This window comes from Pogona vitticeps, chromosome ZW-PAR, assembly GCF_051106095.1.
Source record: "Pogona vitticeps strain Pit_001003342236 chromosome ZW-PAR, PviZW2.1, whole genome shotgun sequence".
Lineage (NCBI taxonomy): Eukaryota > Metazoa > Chordata > Lepidosauria > Squamata > Agamidae > Pogona > Pogona vitticeps.
In genome coordinates this window covers 173,165-187,319 of record NC_135800.1, presented here as the reverse complement: position 1 = coordinate 187,319, position 14,155 = coordinate 173,165, and the positions used below count along the sequence as shown (strand labels likewise).

The 14,155-nt window shown below is 54.8% G+C and overlaps 1 protein-coding gene across 7 annotated transcripts in view; it reads left to right on the top strand.

The window, feature by feature from the left end:
- VAV2 (vav guanine nucleotide exchange factor 2) overlaps positions 1 to 14,155 on the top strand; it is a 71,937-nt gene that overhangs the window by 33,235 nt on the left and 24,547 nt on the right. For all 7 annotated transcript variants that reach the window (XR_013539636.1, XM_078382704.1, XM_072984709.2 and 4 more), the window contains exon 3: positions 13,682 to 13,740. Coding sequence is in view for 6 of the 7 variants with exons in the window: in XM_078382704.1 (XP_078238830.1) it covers positions 13,682 to 13,740 (59 nt within the window). In the remaining variant the exon portion in view is untranslated. The remainder of the gene's footprint in view (positions 1 to 13,681; positions 13,741 to 14,155) is intronic.

Sequence of the window (14,155 nt, the reverse complement as noted above, 5' to 3'; positions counted from 1 at the left end):
ACACACACACACACACACACACACACACACACACAGAGAGAGAGAGAGAGAGAGAGAGAGAGAGAGAGATGTACACACACTTTCTGTTTATGACCAAGTAGAAAGGATGGGTCTCCTCCACTGCGGAATTATTTTTAGCCAAGTAGGCCTGGGGTGCGGGGGTGTGGGAAAGAGAGAAAATGTGGTTCAACAAATCCTGCCAATTATTTTTTTTAATTAGTGGAATCCTTAATCTGAGCAAGCCAGATATGGCCAGATGGAGAGCAGGGCATCGGCCCCTTTGCTTTATTCCAATTACTGTTAATTGCCTATTGTCTTCCACACACACACACACCCTAATTTTTCACTTGTTTCCTTAATTGTTGGGATTTTGCAGATTTGAAAAGTGAGTCTTGGATGAGAAGGGCCCTTTTTTGGATCTGAGGGGTGTGTGTGCGCGCACATGTGTGCGTGTGTGTGTGTGTGTGCAGGTGCAGCTGTGCTCCAGCAGGTTTGCATCCATGCTGCTAAATCGGAGGGGCAGCCCCCTCCGACCCCCCCCCTCCGAACCAGGTGGCTTCCACAGTGACCTTTTCGGGGAGATCCGAGGGAGATCCGCTCTGTCTTAGCGTCCCCAAACCAGCCCCTGAACGGGTAACAAGGGGTGGCAAGAGCGAGGCTGAGTGGGGTCGTGGTTTGAGAGCTGGGCCGAGGACCCCTGAGGCCCGGGTTCGAATCCCCTGCCTCCCGTGAACCTCACTGGGTGGCGGCCTTGGGCCAGCCAGAGCCTCTCGGCCTGACCGTAGTTGAGGACAGCGGAGGAGGTGGACGCGAACCAGGTGGGAGGGCCGCCGGAGCTCCGTGGGTGCAGGAAAGCTGGGGCGTGTATGGAAGAGACCAGCCAGCCGGTGGCGCTGGGCTTTCTGGCCTCTCCCCCCCCCCCCACCGATGGCAACGGCCGCTTCAGTCTCCTCAGAGAGAAACACTTTGGGAGCCTCCAAAAGGCTCTACTAGATTATGCTGAGTGTCCTTTGTCATCATTGGAAACGTTGTGTCTCATTTGTTTCCTTTCATTTCCCCAAGAAGGAGTAAATGTGTAACAAAATGAAAAGTGTAGCAAAAAGACACAAACAAGGGAGAACCAAAGGCAACACAGACAACCTTGTAGCGGCCTCCTGAAGCGTGTGACGCTGTTGCTACTGTTTACCGCAACACCTTCACAGGGTGGTTGTCCGGACAGAGCAGGGAAAGATGGGAAGCCCACCTTGGAGGGGGGGGGAGGCGGGGGGGGGACAGACGGAGCCCCTCCATCGACCATGAACCCTTGCCTCGGCACGTCATGCTCAACCAGAGGGGCTGCAGCCGATCCCGGAAAAGGCAGGGGCAGGTGACCAGAGTTTCTTGCCAGGATGGAGAAATCAGTCAAAACAAATGGTTTAAAAAAAAAAAAAAAAAGAGCTCAACTTTAAAAAGGTGTTAAGCTTTAGCCGGGAGACGGGCCCGAGTCGGATGCACCCACGGGCGTCAGCCTGGTCCACCGAAATCCTGGCGCCAGCCTTGCAAGATGGCAGGGAATCTCGCCGCCTCCTGTTGCGCGCGGCTGAGGCCTTTGCAGGAATGTTCCCTGATCGGTTTTTAGGGCGGGTCGGGGTGTGTGCTTCGTGTTTCGCTCACCACTCCTCGATGAATCTTCCCTCACTTTGGCAGCCGGCTCTTCGTGCTTTCTGGACATTGTCATCCTTTGTGCGCGAGAGGTGTGTGTGTGTGTGTGAAGAGCGGAGTTGGGAGGGGGGGTGGAGAGAGCGAGGGGACCGTTTGCAGAGGGGAGGGTGGCCAGAGGGCCTCTTTTCTCCTGGCAAGACTTTAAAAGCCCTCGTCCTCAAATGTGTTTCTGCTCTCCTTGGCTTTGGAGGAAAGGAAGGGCCGGGCGCTGGGCGTGAGATCACAGCAGGCACCAGAGAGGTCAGGAGGAGCGACTCTGAGGTGACTTAAGTTTATTTAATTGAATCTTTGGAAGCAGAGGGCAGCGGGTGGGGGGGGGAGAATCAGAGTCCGGTTTTGTCCTGCTTTATATTGGACATAATCTTCTTGAAGATTCCTGTCCTTAACGTCCAAAAGCAACATCTTCTCTTCATCTTCTGGACTGTCAGGTGCTGGAAAACAGCCTGCCTTCTCTCTCTCTCTCTCTCTCTCTCTCTCTCTCTCTCTCTCTCTCTCTCTTTTAACACTGCCATGTTTGTGGTCACATAGCTCTGTGTGTGCATGTGTGGGTATGAAGGTGAAGGGCCAAAGACTGAGTGCCAGAGAGACGGAAAGAGGTGTCTGTTGTAGCAGCCGTAGGTTGGCACCCTTGAGATCAAGGAAATCCTGGGTTCAAATCTCCCCCGGGGCCCCCCTTTGAGGGAAAAGGGGCCTGTGATAGGGCTAGTGGGAGTTCCTCCCTGACCTTTGGAGAAGTGGGATGCTGGCTCCCGTTCCTTGCAGGAAACCCTCTGATGCCATCACGAGAGGCTGGGGCAGCAGGACAGGCCACGGAGCGGTCTTCTCCACTGGATTTTCTAGCGCCTGTAAAACACAAATGGCTGGAGGTGTTCACACACACACACACACACACACACACACAGAGAGAGAGAGAGAGAGAGAGAGAGAGAGAGAGAGAGAGAGAGAGAGAGAGAGAGAGAGAGTCTCTCCCCCACCTTCTTGTCCACCGGGGCCTCTGGCTCTTGCAGGTGGTTTCCTTCCACTCTGTGGTTTTAAGCGGGCGATGCTCGAGTCTGGATTTCCACCTGTGCTTCCCACGTGGCTGCAGACAGACAGCCTTTTTTAAAAAAAAATCCACCATGGGCTTCCAGGCAATTTTCAGAAGAGACTCACCATGATTGTTTTGAGTTCTCAGCATGACCTTTTTCAGGTTTTCTGAGCTGACAGTACAGTAAAGGGGGGGGGGGGGTCTGGGTGGGTGTAGTCGGAGAAGCCAAAGCGAGTCCTTGGGCTGCCCTGCGAAGCTGCCACGGCTGGCCTGGATCAACCAGTTGGCTTTCAGGATGGCAGCAAAAGGACAGTCTTTGTTCAGGATGTTAATTCTTTTGGTGGAGAGGATTTCTCTTTCTCCCCCCCCCCCTCTTGTCGGTGAGAGCTGTGCTCCCATTTTAAAAATGGAGACCACGATGTGATGCCAAAGTGTGCCAGTCGGCCAAAGAAGGCACCAGCCTTGGTCTGCTGAGAGCGGGCTGGATTTTGCCACCTCTCTGTCTTAATTAGGATTGTCAGGAAAAGCCATCCAGGAAAGGGGACTTGACTCGCTGACCCCTGGCAGTGGCTCACGTCAGACTCAGTTACCTTCCTCAGCCTCTGATCGCCTGCTGTGGTGTCATTCCTGGAGCTTCAAGCCTGAGCAGCCACCCAGGCGGCCTCGGTCTCTCTCTCTCTCTCTCTCTCTCTCTCTCTCTCTCTCTCTCTCTCTCTCTCCAGCAGAGAAGCCCACATCAACCCTGGCTTGCCAAACTATCTCTGGGTCCCTGGACACATTCCTGCCGGAGAGCCACACAGACCAGTGGCTCAAGGTTCCTGGCCAGGAAGGAACGGCGAGCCCTTCCTGTCTCCCCCCCCCCAAAAGGGGCATTGGTCCTGTTTCATCCCAAGGAGAGGCCCTGGTGGAACCCGACCTCTGCCACCAGCTGCTGGGCAATCCTGGCCGGGGTCAGGGTCTGTATCCGGCCCCTCCAGGCCAGGGGACATTTGTGGAGGTTCACAGCACGAGAGGAGGCGCCGTCCAGATTTTTTTTTCTCATTTTCCGAGACCGGTTTCTGCAGGCCAGCCCTGGTGTTGCCGTAGTGCCAGGCCTGGCCACCCAACCCGCTTCTGGCCAGGACAGGCCACCCGGCGGCAGGCTTGGCCTCCTGACACTCGGATGTGAAGAGGATGCATCTTCCACCGTTGAGGGGTTTTTGTTTGTTTGCTTGCTTGCTTTGCTTCTGCAAAGGTTTGGTGCCCTCTGAGGTCTTTTCTCTTCATGTGTGGTTCAGAAATCAGATTGAGCATCATTAGCTTTCACCTTCCAGCTTTGCAAAAGGAAGCGCTCCATAATGGATGAAGACTCCGTCTCTCCTCTCCTCTCCTCTCCTCTCCTCTCCTCTCCTTCCTTCCTTCCTTCCTTCCTTCCTTCCTTCCTTCCTTCCTTCCTTCCTTCCTTCCTTCCTTCCTTCCTTCCTTCCTTCCTTCCTTCCAAGTGAGAATATCTCCCCTCTGCTCCCATAAAATGAAAATCCTGTGTGGCAAATGCACCAGAACTGCTGGGTAAACACTCTTAAAGTGCTGAGCGGCTCCTCTTCCCTAACCCCGTGCAAATGGAATTACAGTCTTACAGCTTGAGAAAGCTTGCTGTGGAAATCTCAAGGAAAGGGGAAGGATTTTGCCGGCCCGCCCCACCCCCTCCCAGGGCAAACTTTTAAGACAGCGACTGCCATCTACTCTGTTTCGCCTTGGCTCCTCTTGGCACAAGAGACCCGCCTGCTTCCCACTTCCAAGTGCCCAGAGCACCTCGCCTGCGTTCTCTGCAGCCCATTTAAGGGTCGGGCGCAGGTGGTGTAGAAGGCTGGGGTGGTGGAGATCCCCTGAAAAGCCTCACCCAAAATCAAGTAAGCGCCAGGGCAAGCATCTCTCTCTCTCTCTCTCTCTCTCTCTCTCTCTCTCTCTCACACACACACACACACACACACACACACACACACACACACACACACATCCTCAAAGACTTTTTCCCTCTGTGCTTTTCCTGATTTTACAAAAAGAGAATAAAATACCCTTGGAAGACGTCAGTAGATATGACAGATTTTGGGCCCAGAGGGAAAAGCTTTTAAAAATGCAAACAAAGTCAGAAAGCGGGCATCCTTCTTTTGCTGCTCTCCCCCCCCCCCCCGTTGTGCGATTATGCCGTTTTGCCCTTTCCTGGTTGGGGTGTCAGGTGGATACGCTTGGCTTTCTGTGCTGTGCCTTCCAACCCGGATTATTAATAATTAACAAGCTCCGGGTGCCTCTGAATGCTTTAAATTGGAAGGAGAACGTGGCTTCCCCCCCCCCCCTTGTGCTGGGCCTGGCTGGGCTTAATCTTCCTAATGGTGCTCACCTTTGATCTCCAAATTAAATGTCAAGCCATTTCCAAGGAAGACTAGAAAATGCAAGACCCTTACAAATCAAAGAGATTTACCATGGAATTTGAAAGAGCCTTATTATTTTAACTGGAGTGTTTCTTATAAATCAAAACAGAAACAGACAAACAAACACTTTAGTGGTTTGTATTCATTATTCCTTGACATTAAACTTCCATGTCCTCATGCATTTCAAATTCAGCAACGGGGGTTTAACTCCTAAAATATTGCAAAGGAGGGAGAAGCCCGCCAGCTGCTTCTTTTTCTCTCCTCTGTCTTTCTTTAAAAAAAAAAAAGAGTAGGTAAATAAGATTTAAAACCGCTCACCCTGGCTGTTTCTATGGGAACCCGTTTTGAAAGCTAAAGAGCCAGCCGGAAAGGTGCAGCAACCTTCGCAGCTGGCCTGCCTGTGCGGAGTCCCAGCCCTGGAATGAAAAACCTTTGTGAGGGCTAACAAGGGCACCGAAGCCCTTGCTCTGACTCATGGCCCCCTGGCGATGCAGCAACACCCTGGGCACAGATTGGCCTTTGCTGTGTTTGAATCCTGTCCCTCCCTCCCTCCCTCCCTCCCTCCCTCCCTCGGCAGCTGCTGGAAAGGAGCTCCTTGCTCCGCAATTGGGAGCCCGTTCGACCGGCTGGTGCAACACTTCCCCTGTCGAGCGTAGCTGAGCCCTCCCTGCCGGCTCCTGCATGTGCCAGGAAGAATTCAGGACAGAAGCAAAGGCCCCCATTTGCATCCCCAAACCGAACCCCGAGGAAGCTGCTCGCTGTGTCTCTGCCTGATTGCCTGCCTTGGCCGGCACTGACTTAAAATTCTTGCAGGCTTTGGATGGAGAGGCAACCTCTTCATTGAGTCTTAGTTGGGCTCACGAGATCTCACTCTCAGGAATCCTCAAGGGCAAGGAGTCCCTCCCCGCCCCCCCGCCATTCCCCCCCCCCAAGAGACTTCCTGTCCAAGCGCTTTCCTTTTGCTTTCAAGAGTTTCTCTGCTTCTTCCTGTGACTCATTTGCCATGTCTGTTGGAAACGGGTGATTCCAGGAGGGCCTTTCCGGATGGATCATGCAGTTCTCCCGGGAGTGAAAGTGCAGGAGGAGGGTCTGCCCTTCAGGGAGTCTGCCCATTGCACCTCTGCGTGAGTCACTGCTCTTCCCTTTTGAACAATCCTCACGGGTGGTGATCGACGGGTGGAGTCACCCGGAGACTCTCTGCACAGAGAATCATGGGATCGCTCCGTGACTCTCGGTGCAGGCGCTGAGCAGTACGGGTCCCGTTCTAGGAGATTATCTGGTGTGTCTCGGGTGCGAGTCACAGTCCAGAGCTTGCCTGCCCAGAAGAGCCAATTCCACCAGAAAGCAGGTGCTGTGGGAAGGTTTTTACTGAGGATCAGCAAGGCTTATGTTTACACCCTCTGAAAGGAGGACGCTTGAGGTGTTGCTGTGTGTTTGTTTTGCATGGAGACCAGAGTGTGTCTTGACCAGCTGGGGGGGGTCAAAGGACCCCAGGAGGAGCAGGACAGGACGAGAGGTGGTGTGCGCAGGTCCCTCTGCGTCAGGGCCGGGTCTCTGGTGATCACCAGGCCTCCTGAAGGATGGCCGTTGATCAAACGCTGGCTGCCCTTTTCTCCCAGCCAAGCCTCTGTTTTAAACAGGACTTGAACCTGGGACCTTCCAGCCTCTCAGCCATCTTCTCTGGCTCTTCTCTGGCTCATTAACCTGACGGGGTACCTGTCTTCTCTCTCTTTGGTGTGTTAACTGTAATGAGACCCTGCATTTCTCATTAGTCTGTAACATCCCATAATGGATTCAAGGAAAGGTTGTGCAGGAGATGCCGTTATCACTGCTGTTCGTGGCTCGTCTCGTCTTATTTATTGGAGGGAGGGAGGGAGGGAGGGAGAGCCTGCTCTTTGCAGCTCCTAGCGTTTTGAAAATGCCACACGCTGTAATTTGTCACGAAAAGCATCTCCTCCAGGGCTCTGGAGTGTGTTCTTGTTTCAGGACAATAGGGAGAGGGGGAGGGGGGCATTTCCAAAGTCAAAGTACCTCTCCAGACAAGAGCCTTCCACAACCAAGAGGGGTGGCTTCTCTTGGAGACTGATGGCCAGCCGCTGACTTCCTTCCTTCCTTCTTTCCTGCTCTGCTGGGTGAAAGGGCCGGGTTCATCATCTTCTGTGCAGTCCATTTCATCCCCAACCTTTAACTGGGGAGGTGGTGGTCCTCCTTGCAAGTCACTTGTTGCTTCCAAGTTCCACCAAGGACCTGGTGGCCTGGAGGGCGATCTCAGCCTGAAGGATAAAGGGATCCAAGGCCAGGCCAGGAAGAGGCTCCTTCCTGTGGGGCAAATGATGCCCCCCCTCTTTTTTTGCTGGCGGGGGCGGGCATGGGTGCTGTTGCAGCTGGAGGCAAGTGAAGCCACTCCCTTCCCCAAGTCCAGGCCCAGTTAGGAGCAGAGGAGAGGAAATCGCCTGTCGTTTGTTGTTTGCCGGTTGGTGGGGAGGTTCTTGGCAAGCCTGTCTTTGATCGTAAAGGTTTTACAAGATGCTGGCTTGTCCCGAGAGCCCAAGATGGCCTTAAAGTTAATGAGATAATCAAAGAGATTTGCTTTCACTACTGCAGCAAAAGCCAGGCGTGTTCGCTCTGTGTGTGCGTGTGTGTGTGTGTCGTCCTAAAATAAATGATGAGTCTGAATTTTCAGCCCGAAAGAAGAGAGCGGCAGATTGCATCTCCGTGTTTTTCTTCAGGCGGGCCAAAGGGAGACCGAGGTTGTTTCTCCTCCTCAAGCACTTCCTTAGCAGAGGTTGGGCGTGGGCTTTCCCCCCACCCCCCGTAGGGCTGCCTGCCTGCCTGAGGAGGGGCCACCCTCTTCCCCGGCCTGGTTTTGCAAAGCTCAGGGCCCTGGAAGATCCATCTCCTGTCCTGTCTTGTCCTTTCCTGGCCCGACCTTGCAGAGAGGTGACAGGGAGGTTTCGATAGCGACACAGGGAGGCCGGACGACGTGCAAGCCTTCTGTTCCCCCCACCACCACCATCTCCATACCCTGGAGGGAAAGAAGGGGGAAAGCGAGGCCCTGCCGGCTTCTGTGGCGGTTGCTGGAACATGAACTACCCACCCACACTCCTCTGGGCCCAGCGCACCTCTGGGGTCGCGAGGGCTTCCGTCACAGTCCCCGGTTCGTTTTCTCTGGGACGAAGGCGCATCTTCCCCCACCTCGTGTCTTCCTTGTGCCTTCCACATCCACCCTCAGGTCCTTGCGGGTCCTGCCGACCTTTGAGTCACCAAATGGCTGAGAAGAAAGGGCCACTCCAGGGACTGTCAACTTGGCCGAGAGACTGAAGAATCCGGGTTTCTGTGGGGAACTTTGTGGAAACGCCGAAGAGAGGCAGGTAGTCTCTAGTGAAAATAGGGAAAAAGAGAGAGGGAAAGAGAGGAGGAGGAGTGGGAGCAAAATCCAGCTGCCAGGGGCTCAGATCGATGAATAATTCAGAATTAAAAAAAAGATTTAAGAGGAATATTTGCCAAATTTCCTTTGCTCCTCCTTTCAAAATCTTTCCATGTTGTACACTTAGAATTCTATGAAGGAAATAAATTTGGTTGTTGAGAAATGGGGTCAGGAGTCTGGGGAGGGAGGGACAAGCATCAGGGAAGGTCTCTGGACAGAAGTCGGGGAGGCTCCATCGCCTCTCGGGCCCCGTGCAAGCCAACTGTTGAGGGGAAATACATATTCAAACGCAGTTGTGGGTTGGTTGGTTGGTTGGAACGGCGTATTAATCTGTCATAACGACAAATAAGAGAAAGGAAACAACCCAGTGGCTCCGAGAAGGAGAATAGAGAGAGGACACCACAACCCGGCCCTTCCTTCCCTCTGGACCTTTTCATGCTTATTTTATTTAGGCTGAGGCAGCTGTCGGGGGGGGGGAGAGCTGTCCGTTGAGCCCACCACATTTTCAGGCCTGAAGAGCTAGCTTTATCCTTTCAAGGAAGAGGCAGTGAGGGGTCTCCCAAACATGCCAGTGTCTTAATTTCCTGGAGGATTCATCTGGTGGCCCTGCAGATCTTGGGCCTTTCTGCAAACATCGGCAGTTGGTTGGCTGGCCGGCTTTTCCTCACCTCCTCTTTCCCAGACTCGGAAATTCCCGTGGCAAAGGGGAGCAGAGGGAGGCTGAAGACGACCCAGGCATTCTCTGTCTCCCGGGCTCGCTCATGGCCGCCTTTTCCCACTCGCGACCTGAGTAGCATTTTCTAAGATTGTCCCATTTCGTGCCCCGCCTCTGCTTTTCTTCTCCTCCTCCTTCCTGGTGTTAACTTCCTGGGTACCCCAAACATTGACCCCCCCCTTCCCAGACACCAGAGTGTGCCAAGGTTGGGGGATCTTGCCCGCAGGGGAAATGTCTCTCCTCTTTCCTGCAGGCACCCGGTGGCCTTGATCAGGAGGGATTAAATGCAAGGCAGGTTTATTAAGCTGCTTTCAGGGAAGTAGCTCTTCCACACTGTGTTCTCTGCTGGCTGGGCCTGCGTGCATTCCATCTGTTTCCATAAATCCAGTTAATAATAGTTGTGTGTGTGTTTTTGAGGGGGGGAGTAATGGGGTGGTTTGTGGTGCAGCGGCTGGCTGCGGGAGATCCAGTTATGCCTTGTTAAACGTGTCACCCAGATCCCAAGGATTCAGCGGCCGCTCAGGAGGCCAGGAGAAATCGGACGTGACACCAGATTGGGTGGGAGAGGCTAAGACAGGAACAAGCCGGCTAATAACAGATGGGAAGGCCCGGCCGTGGCCTCACACCGGCCTTCTGAACCCCCTTGAGGTGGGGAGCAACCGAACAAGGTTTGTCCTGGCCCAAATCGCTGGCGGCTTTTCCTGCTGGCCTTCGTCTCCCCTGGTGCAGGTGTGAGAGCGTTTCCCCCCCCCTCCTCCTCCTCGTCCCTGGGGGGCAGAGATGCTCTCATCTGGAAAAACCTTCCAGGCACCTGGCGCCCGTTAAGGAGGACCCTCACCCTTAATATCCTAGACACGAGTAATCGCTTGTCCCCATAACGCCTCACCGAGCCCCCTAATGTGGCCTGACACCGACGCTTTGAACTGTGATAAAAAAGGTTGGTGGACCGTCTGTCTTAAGCCGTCCGCCTGAGGGGGTTTCACCTTTTGCCAGCTCTTCTTTTCTGGTTTGTAAAAATAAGGACCTTTTTCCAGCATCTTCTGCCTAACGGGGGGGGGGGGGGGGGAAAGGCTCGTTTTCATTGGGAGAGGCCGAATCGGTTTGTCCCTTCAGAGTCTTGTGCCTGATGGGTCCTCGGAGACTGACCTTCTCCCCAGGGTGACGTTAACTAGCAGGCCCATTTGGGAGCCGAATGACCCCCACCCACACCCCTCAGAGCATAAGGGTGCCACCACCGCTGGGACTCCCGTTTCTGCCCAGGGCAGGAGGGAAGGCCTTGCTCCTCAACAGGAAGGCAGCCAACACACAGCAGCGTTCTGGGCCATCGCTTCCTTTGCAGTGGATGATGGGTCTTCAGGGCCAGAGGAAGGTTAGCGCTCCTCACAGCGCACCGTGGTGTCACGATGGCACACCGAGGCAGGAAAACTCCGGTGCCTTCCAGCTGCCTGGAGCCATGGGTTTTGAAGGAGGACCGGCTCCCTGCGGTTTCCTTACATGTGTTATGGGCCATCCAAGGGAGGGGGTTTCTGTGTTTGCCACCGACGGGATGAAGAGGGCATTAATAATGGATCCAGCGTAAGTGGGCTGTCGTGTCGTGTTTCAGGCGTCCTCTACAGGCGGCTGCGGGAGGGGGGGGACTGGAGAGGGTGGGGTGGTTCGACTAATTAACGCAGGCATGGCAGGGCTGTTTTTAACAGTGGGGGGGGGCAGCCCCAGGGCTGCGGAGGAGGAGTGGAAGATGAAAAAAGCTGGCTTGCCAGCCAACACATGCCGGCTACTGCCAACGGATCACGGCAGAGAGCATCCGTAAGTTTTTTCTCCAGGGGGCACATGAGTTTATTTATTTATGTAGAGTCTTTTTTTTCCCCCATGGCTTTCTAGCCCATCAAGACTCCCAAAATGATGAACAACAGAAGAGATTTTAAAAATCAGTTAGATTTTAGCCCTGCTGCTTGAATGCCTGAGCAGACATGTTTGCACCCACGTCTCCCCGTTTTATGGTGCTCCTCGCCCTTGTGTGGGGTGGCCCCACATCATAGGGCAGGCCCTGTGGGTGCAGGACCTCTCCCACTCTCCTGTCCCCCCCCCTCTCTCTCTCTCTCTCTCTCGTTTCTTGCTTTTAATCTGGGGGAACTGGGATGGTTATCCAAAGCTTGGATGGGGCCCTTGATGGGAAGGCGTTGAGCCTTTCCTGCTTAGCTGCTCTTCCTTCCTTCCTCTCGCTCTCTTTTCCAGCTGATGATCAGGCCTGTCGTACTTCAAACTGCGTTGTTGTCCTCGTTATCATTTTATTCTGTTAATTATTGCCTGTGTGGGCAGAATTAAAAGACGGCTCAGACCCGCCCCCCAGGTTCCTTCCCCATTCCCACTACGCATATTAGCTCTGCTGGTTCACGTTTTTTTTTGGGTGGCCGAGCAGTCCCCAAACATTTGGGGCTTTTCCAGTAGGAGAGGAGGCTGCCCGGCTGCTTCTGGATTCGGTTTCCAGGGTGGTTGGCTTTGTGAAATGGCCAGCGCCCCTGCAGTGTCCGGCATCACGCGTATTTTGAGAGCGCCATGAAATGGAAGCAGCGTCTTCATAATGGCCTCTTTCAGCTTTTTCTGAGGAACCGCTCAGGGCTGAGCCGTTGCCTCTGGCTGGCGGGACCGGCCGCGCTGCCGTGCTCCTAGGCTCTGATCCCTGCTGAGGGTCTGAAATATTAATGAAGCATGGGTTTTAATTTATTTATTTCCTTTGGCCCTGTCAGAGGCGATGGGGAAAGAGAATATCTCTCTGCTTTCTTCCCAGGTGGAAATGAGCCTTTTGCTCCAACTGCTCACACCCGCAGAGACAAGCTAATTGTCTAAGATCAAACTCTTCTCTCTCTCTCTCTCTGTCTTGCACTCACACTCACTCTCACTCAATCACACACGCACGCACACACACGCACATACACACAAAGGGGGCGGGGAGAGCATTGTGTTTGAATTTCATAGCTCAAAAGGTCTGACCAGGATTGGAGACCAATCCACCGGTGGAAGCTGGCCTCTTGGCTTCACCCCTGCGGCTCCAGAGAATCCCTTTGCCCAGCTGTGCTGAAGCTGCTTCGTGGGCACCTGCGCAGCCTGCCACGTTCCGAGTCCTCCACCTTGAGTGGCGAGAGCCTCGCTCACTGGGCCTGTCGGAGGGCCGGTCCCTTCCTCTCCCTCCCCACCGGTTGCAGCAGTGGGGTCAGTTTGTGCGTGTGACTGTCGGTCATCATCTGCAGCAGCCGCGCCATGTGTCAGCCCTGATCACAGTCACGGCAGCGGGGTGGAGAACGGAGCGAGGGTGCCCGGCGACCCTTTTGCCTGCGTCTCCACTTCCACCACACGCTCACGGCCTTTAGGCAGGGGCTTTGCTGAGGAGACGGGCCCTCCTTCCCAGGATGGTGCACTTCCCAGGCAGTCCTTGTTAGGGCCGGGATGTCTGCTCGCCTTGCTGGGTCCATTTGGGATTGATGGGGAAGTGCCCCCCCCCATTGTCCAAGGCAGCAAACAGGCACGACCCATCACTCTTAGCACCAGGATACCCAACGGGCAGAGGACGACTGGGTGCCCACTTCTTAAAAGGATCCTTGTCTGTCTGTCTCACTCTGTTTCCATTCCTCTTTCTCTCCGATCCCTCTGAGGGAATCCCTCTCGGAATAGGATGATGGATGCTCTTGGACTACAGCTCCCAGAAGCCTTCACCACCACCTCTGCTGGCCAGGATTTCTGGGAGTTGAAGTCCAAGAACATCTGGAGGCCCAAGGCCAGGGAACCACTGATCTAGGGAACACAGCTGAACCGGACAGAGAGGGCGGACCTCAGGTTGCAGCACCAAGCCCAGCCAACCAGCAAGGTGGCTCCTGAGCTGGTCTCGTGAAAACAGCAAAGTGACTTTTTTTCCCTCTTCTGGACTCGGGGGGGGGGGGGGCTGGGTGACCAGAGAGGGAATGACCAGTGAGTGGACACCACAGAGCAGGGCCAGGCAACCACCTCTCCCTGACACGTTCTCTTTTGCCTGAGACGCCTTCGGGCAGGTTGTCCCCAGGAGGAAGGGGCCCCATGTTAAGGCGTGCGTTTAACTCGGCTCCAAAGCGGGTCTCTTTGGCCTCTTCTCCATCATCCGCAAGTGGCGGACTTTTCATGCACACCCACCCCCTCACCCCCTTTGCCCAATTCCAATGGGCGAGAAAGAACACACACACACCCTGATCTGGGAAGGGCCTCCCTGTGGGGCTGAGAGAGGTTCCACGGCTGTGGGTGGCCTCTGAGGGGCACTGGCTGGGCCCGGGGCATGGAGGTGGGTCAGAAAGGGACGGGTTTTTGTAAAATGGGGACAGTGCTCCTGACCCACGGCTGCCTCTCTCTCTCTCTCCCTCTCTCTCTCTCTTCCCCAGGTCATCTCCGCCGTCTCCAGGCTTTCCCACCACAGCATCGCTCAGAACAAAGGAATTCGGTAAGAAGTTAAAACCCGTGATGCCCAAGCTGGCGCAGCCACCTTTCAGCGGACGAGGGTCTTGTCCTGCCTCCCCTTCGTGTCTCCCTAAGGACGGGGAAGGTTTGGGGGGGCAGAGGGGGGGACAGACTGAAAAAGGCATCCCTGGCAGTTGGAGGTTCTGGCGTCTTTGTGGGGGGGGGGAAGAGAGGGGCTTTCCTCCGGGAGCCCAGCCCCTCGCGTCACCAGCCCTGAAGAGGGCCCGATATTTTATGTCTCATTTCTGTGGCTGGGATCCCAATCCCCCTGCACGCAGGTGTGCTGGCGAAGCAGGTCTCCTCCCCTCGCTCGCTCGTGTCAAGGAGTGGAGGCGCAAGGGTTTCGGCTGACGGAGGCAGGGTGGGTGGGTGTGGGGGGATGCAGAGACGAGGGAGGC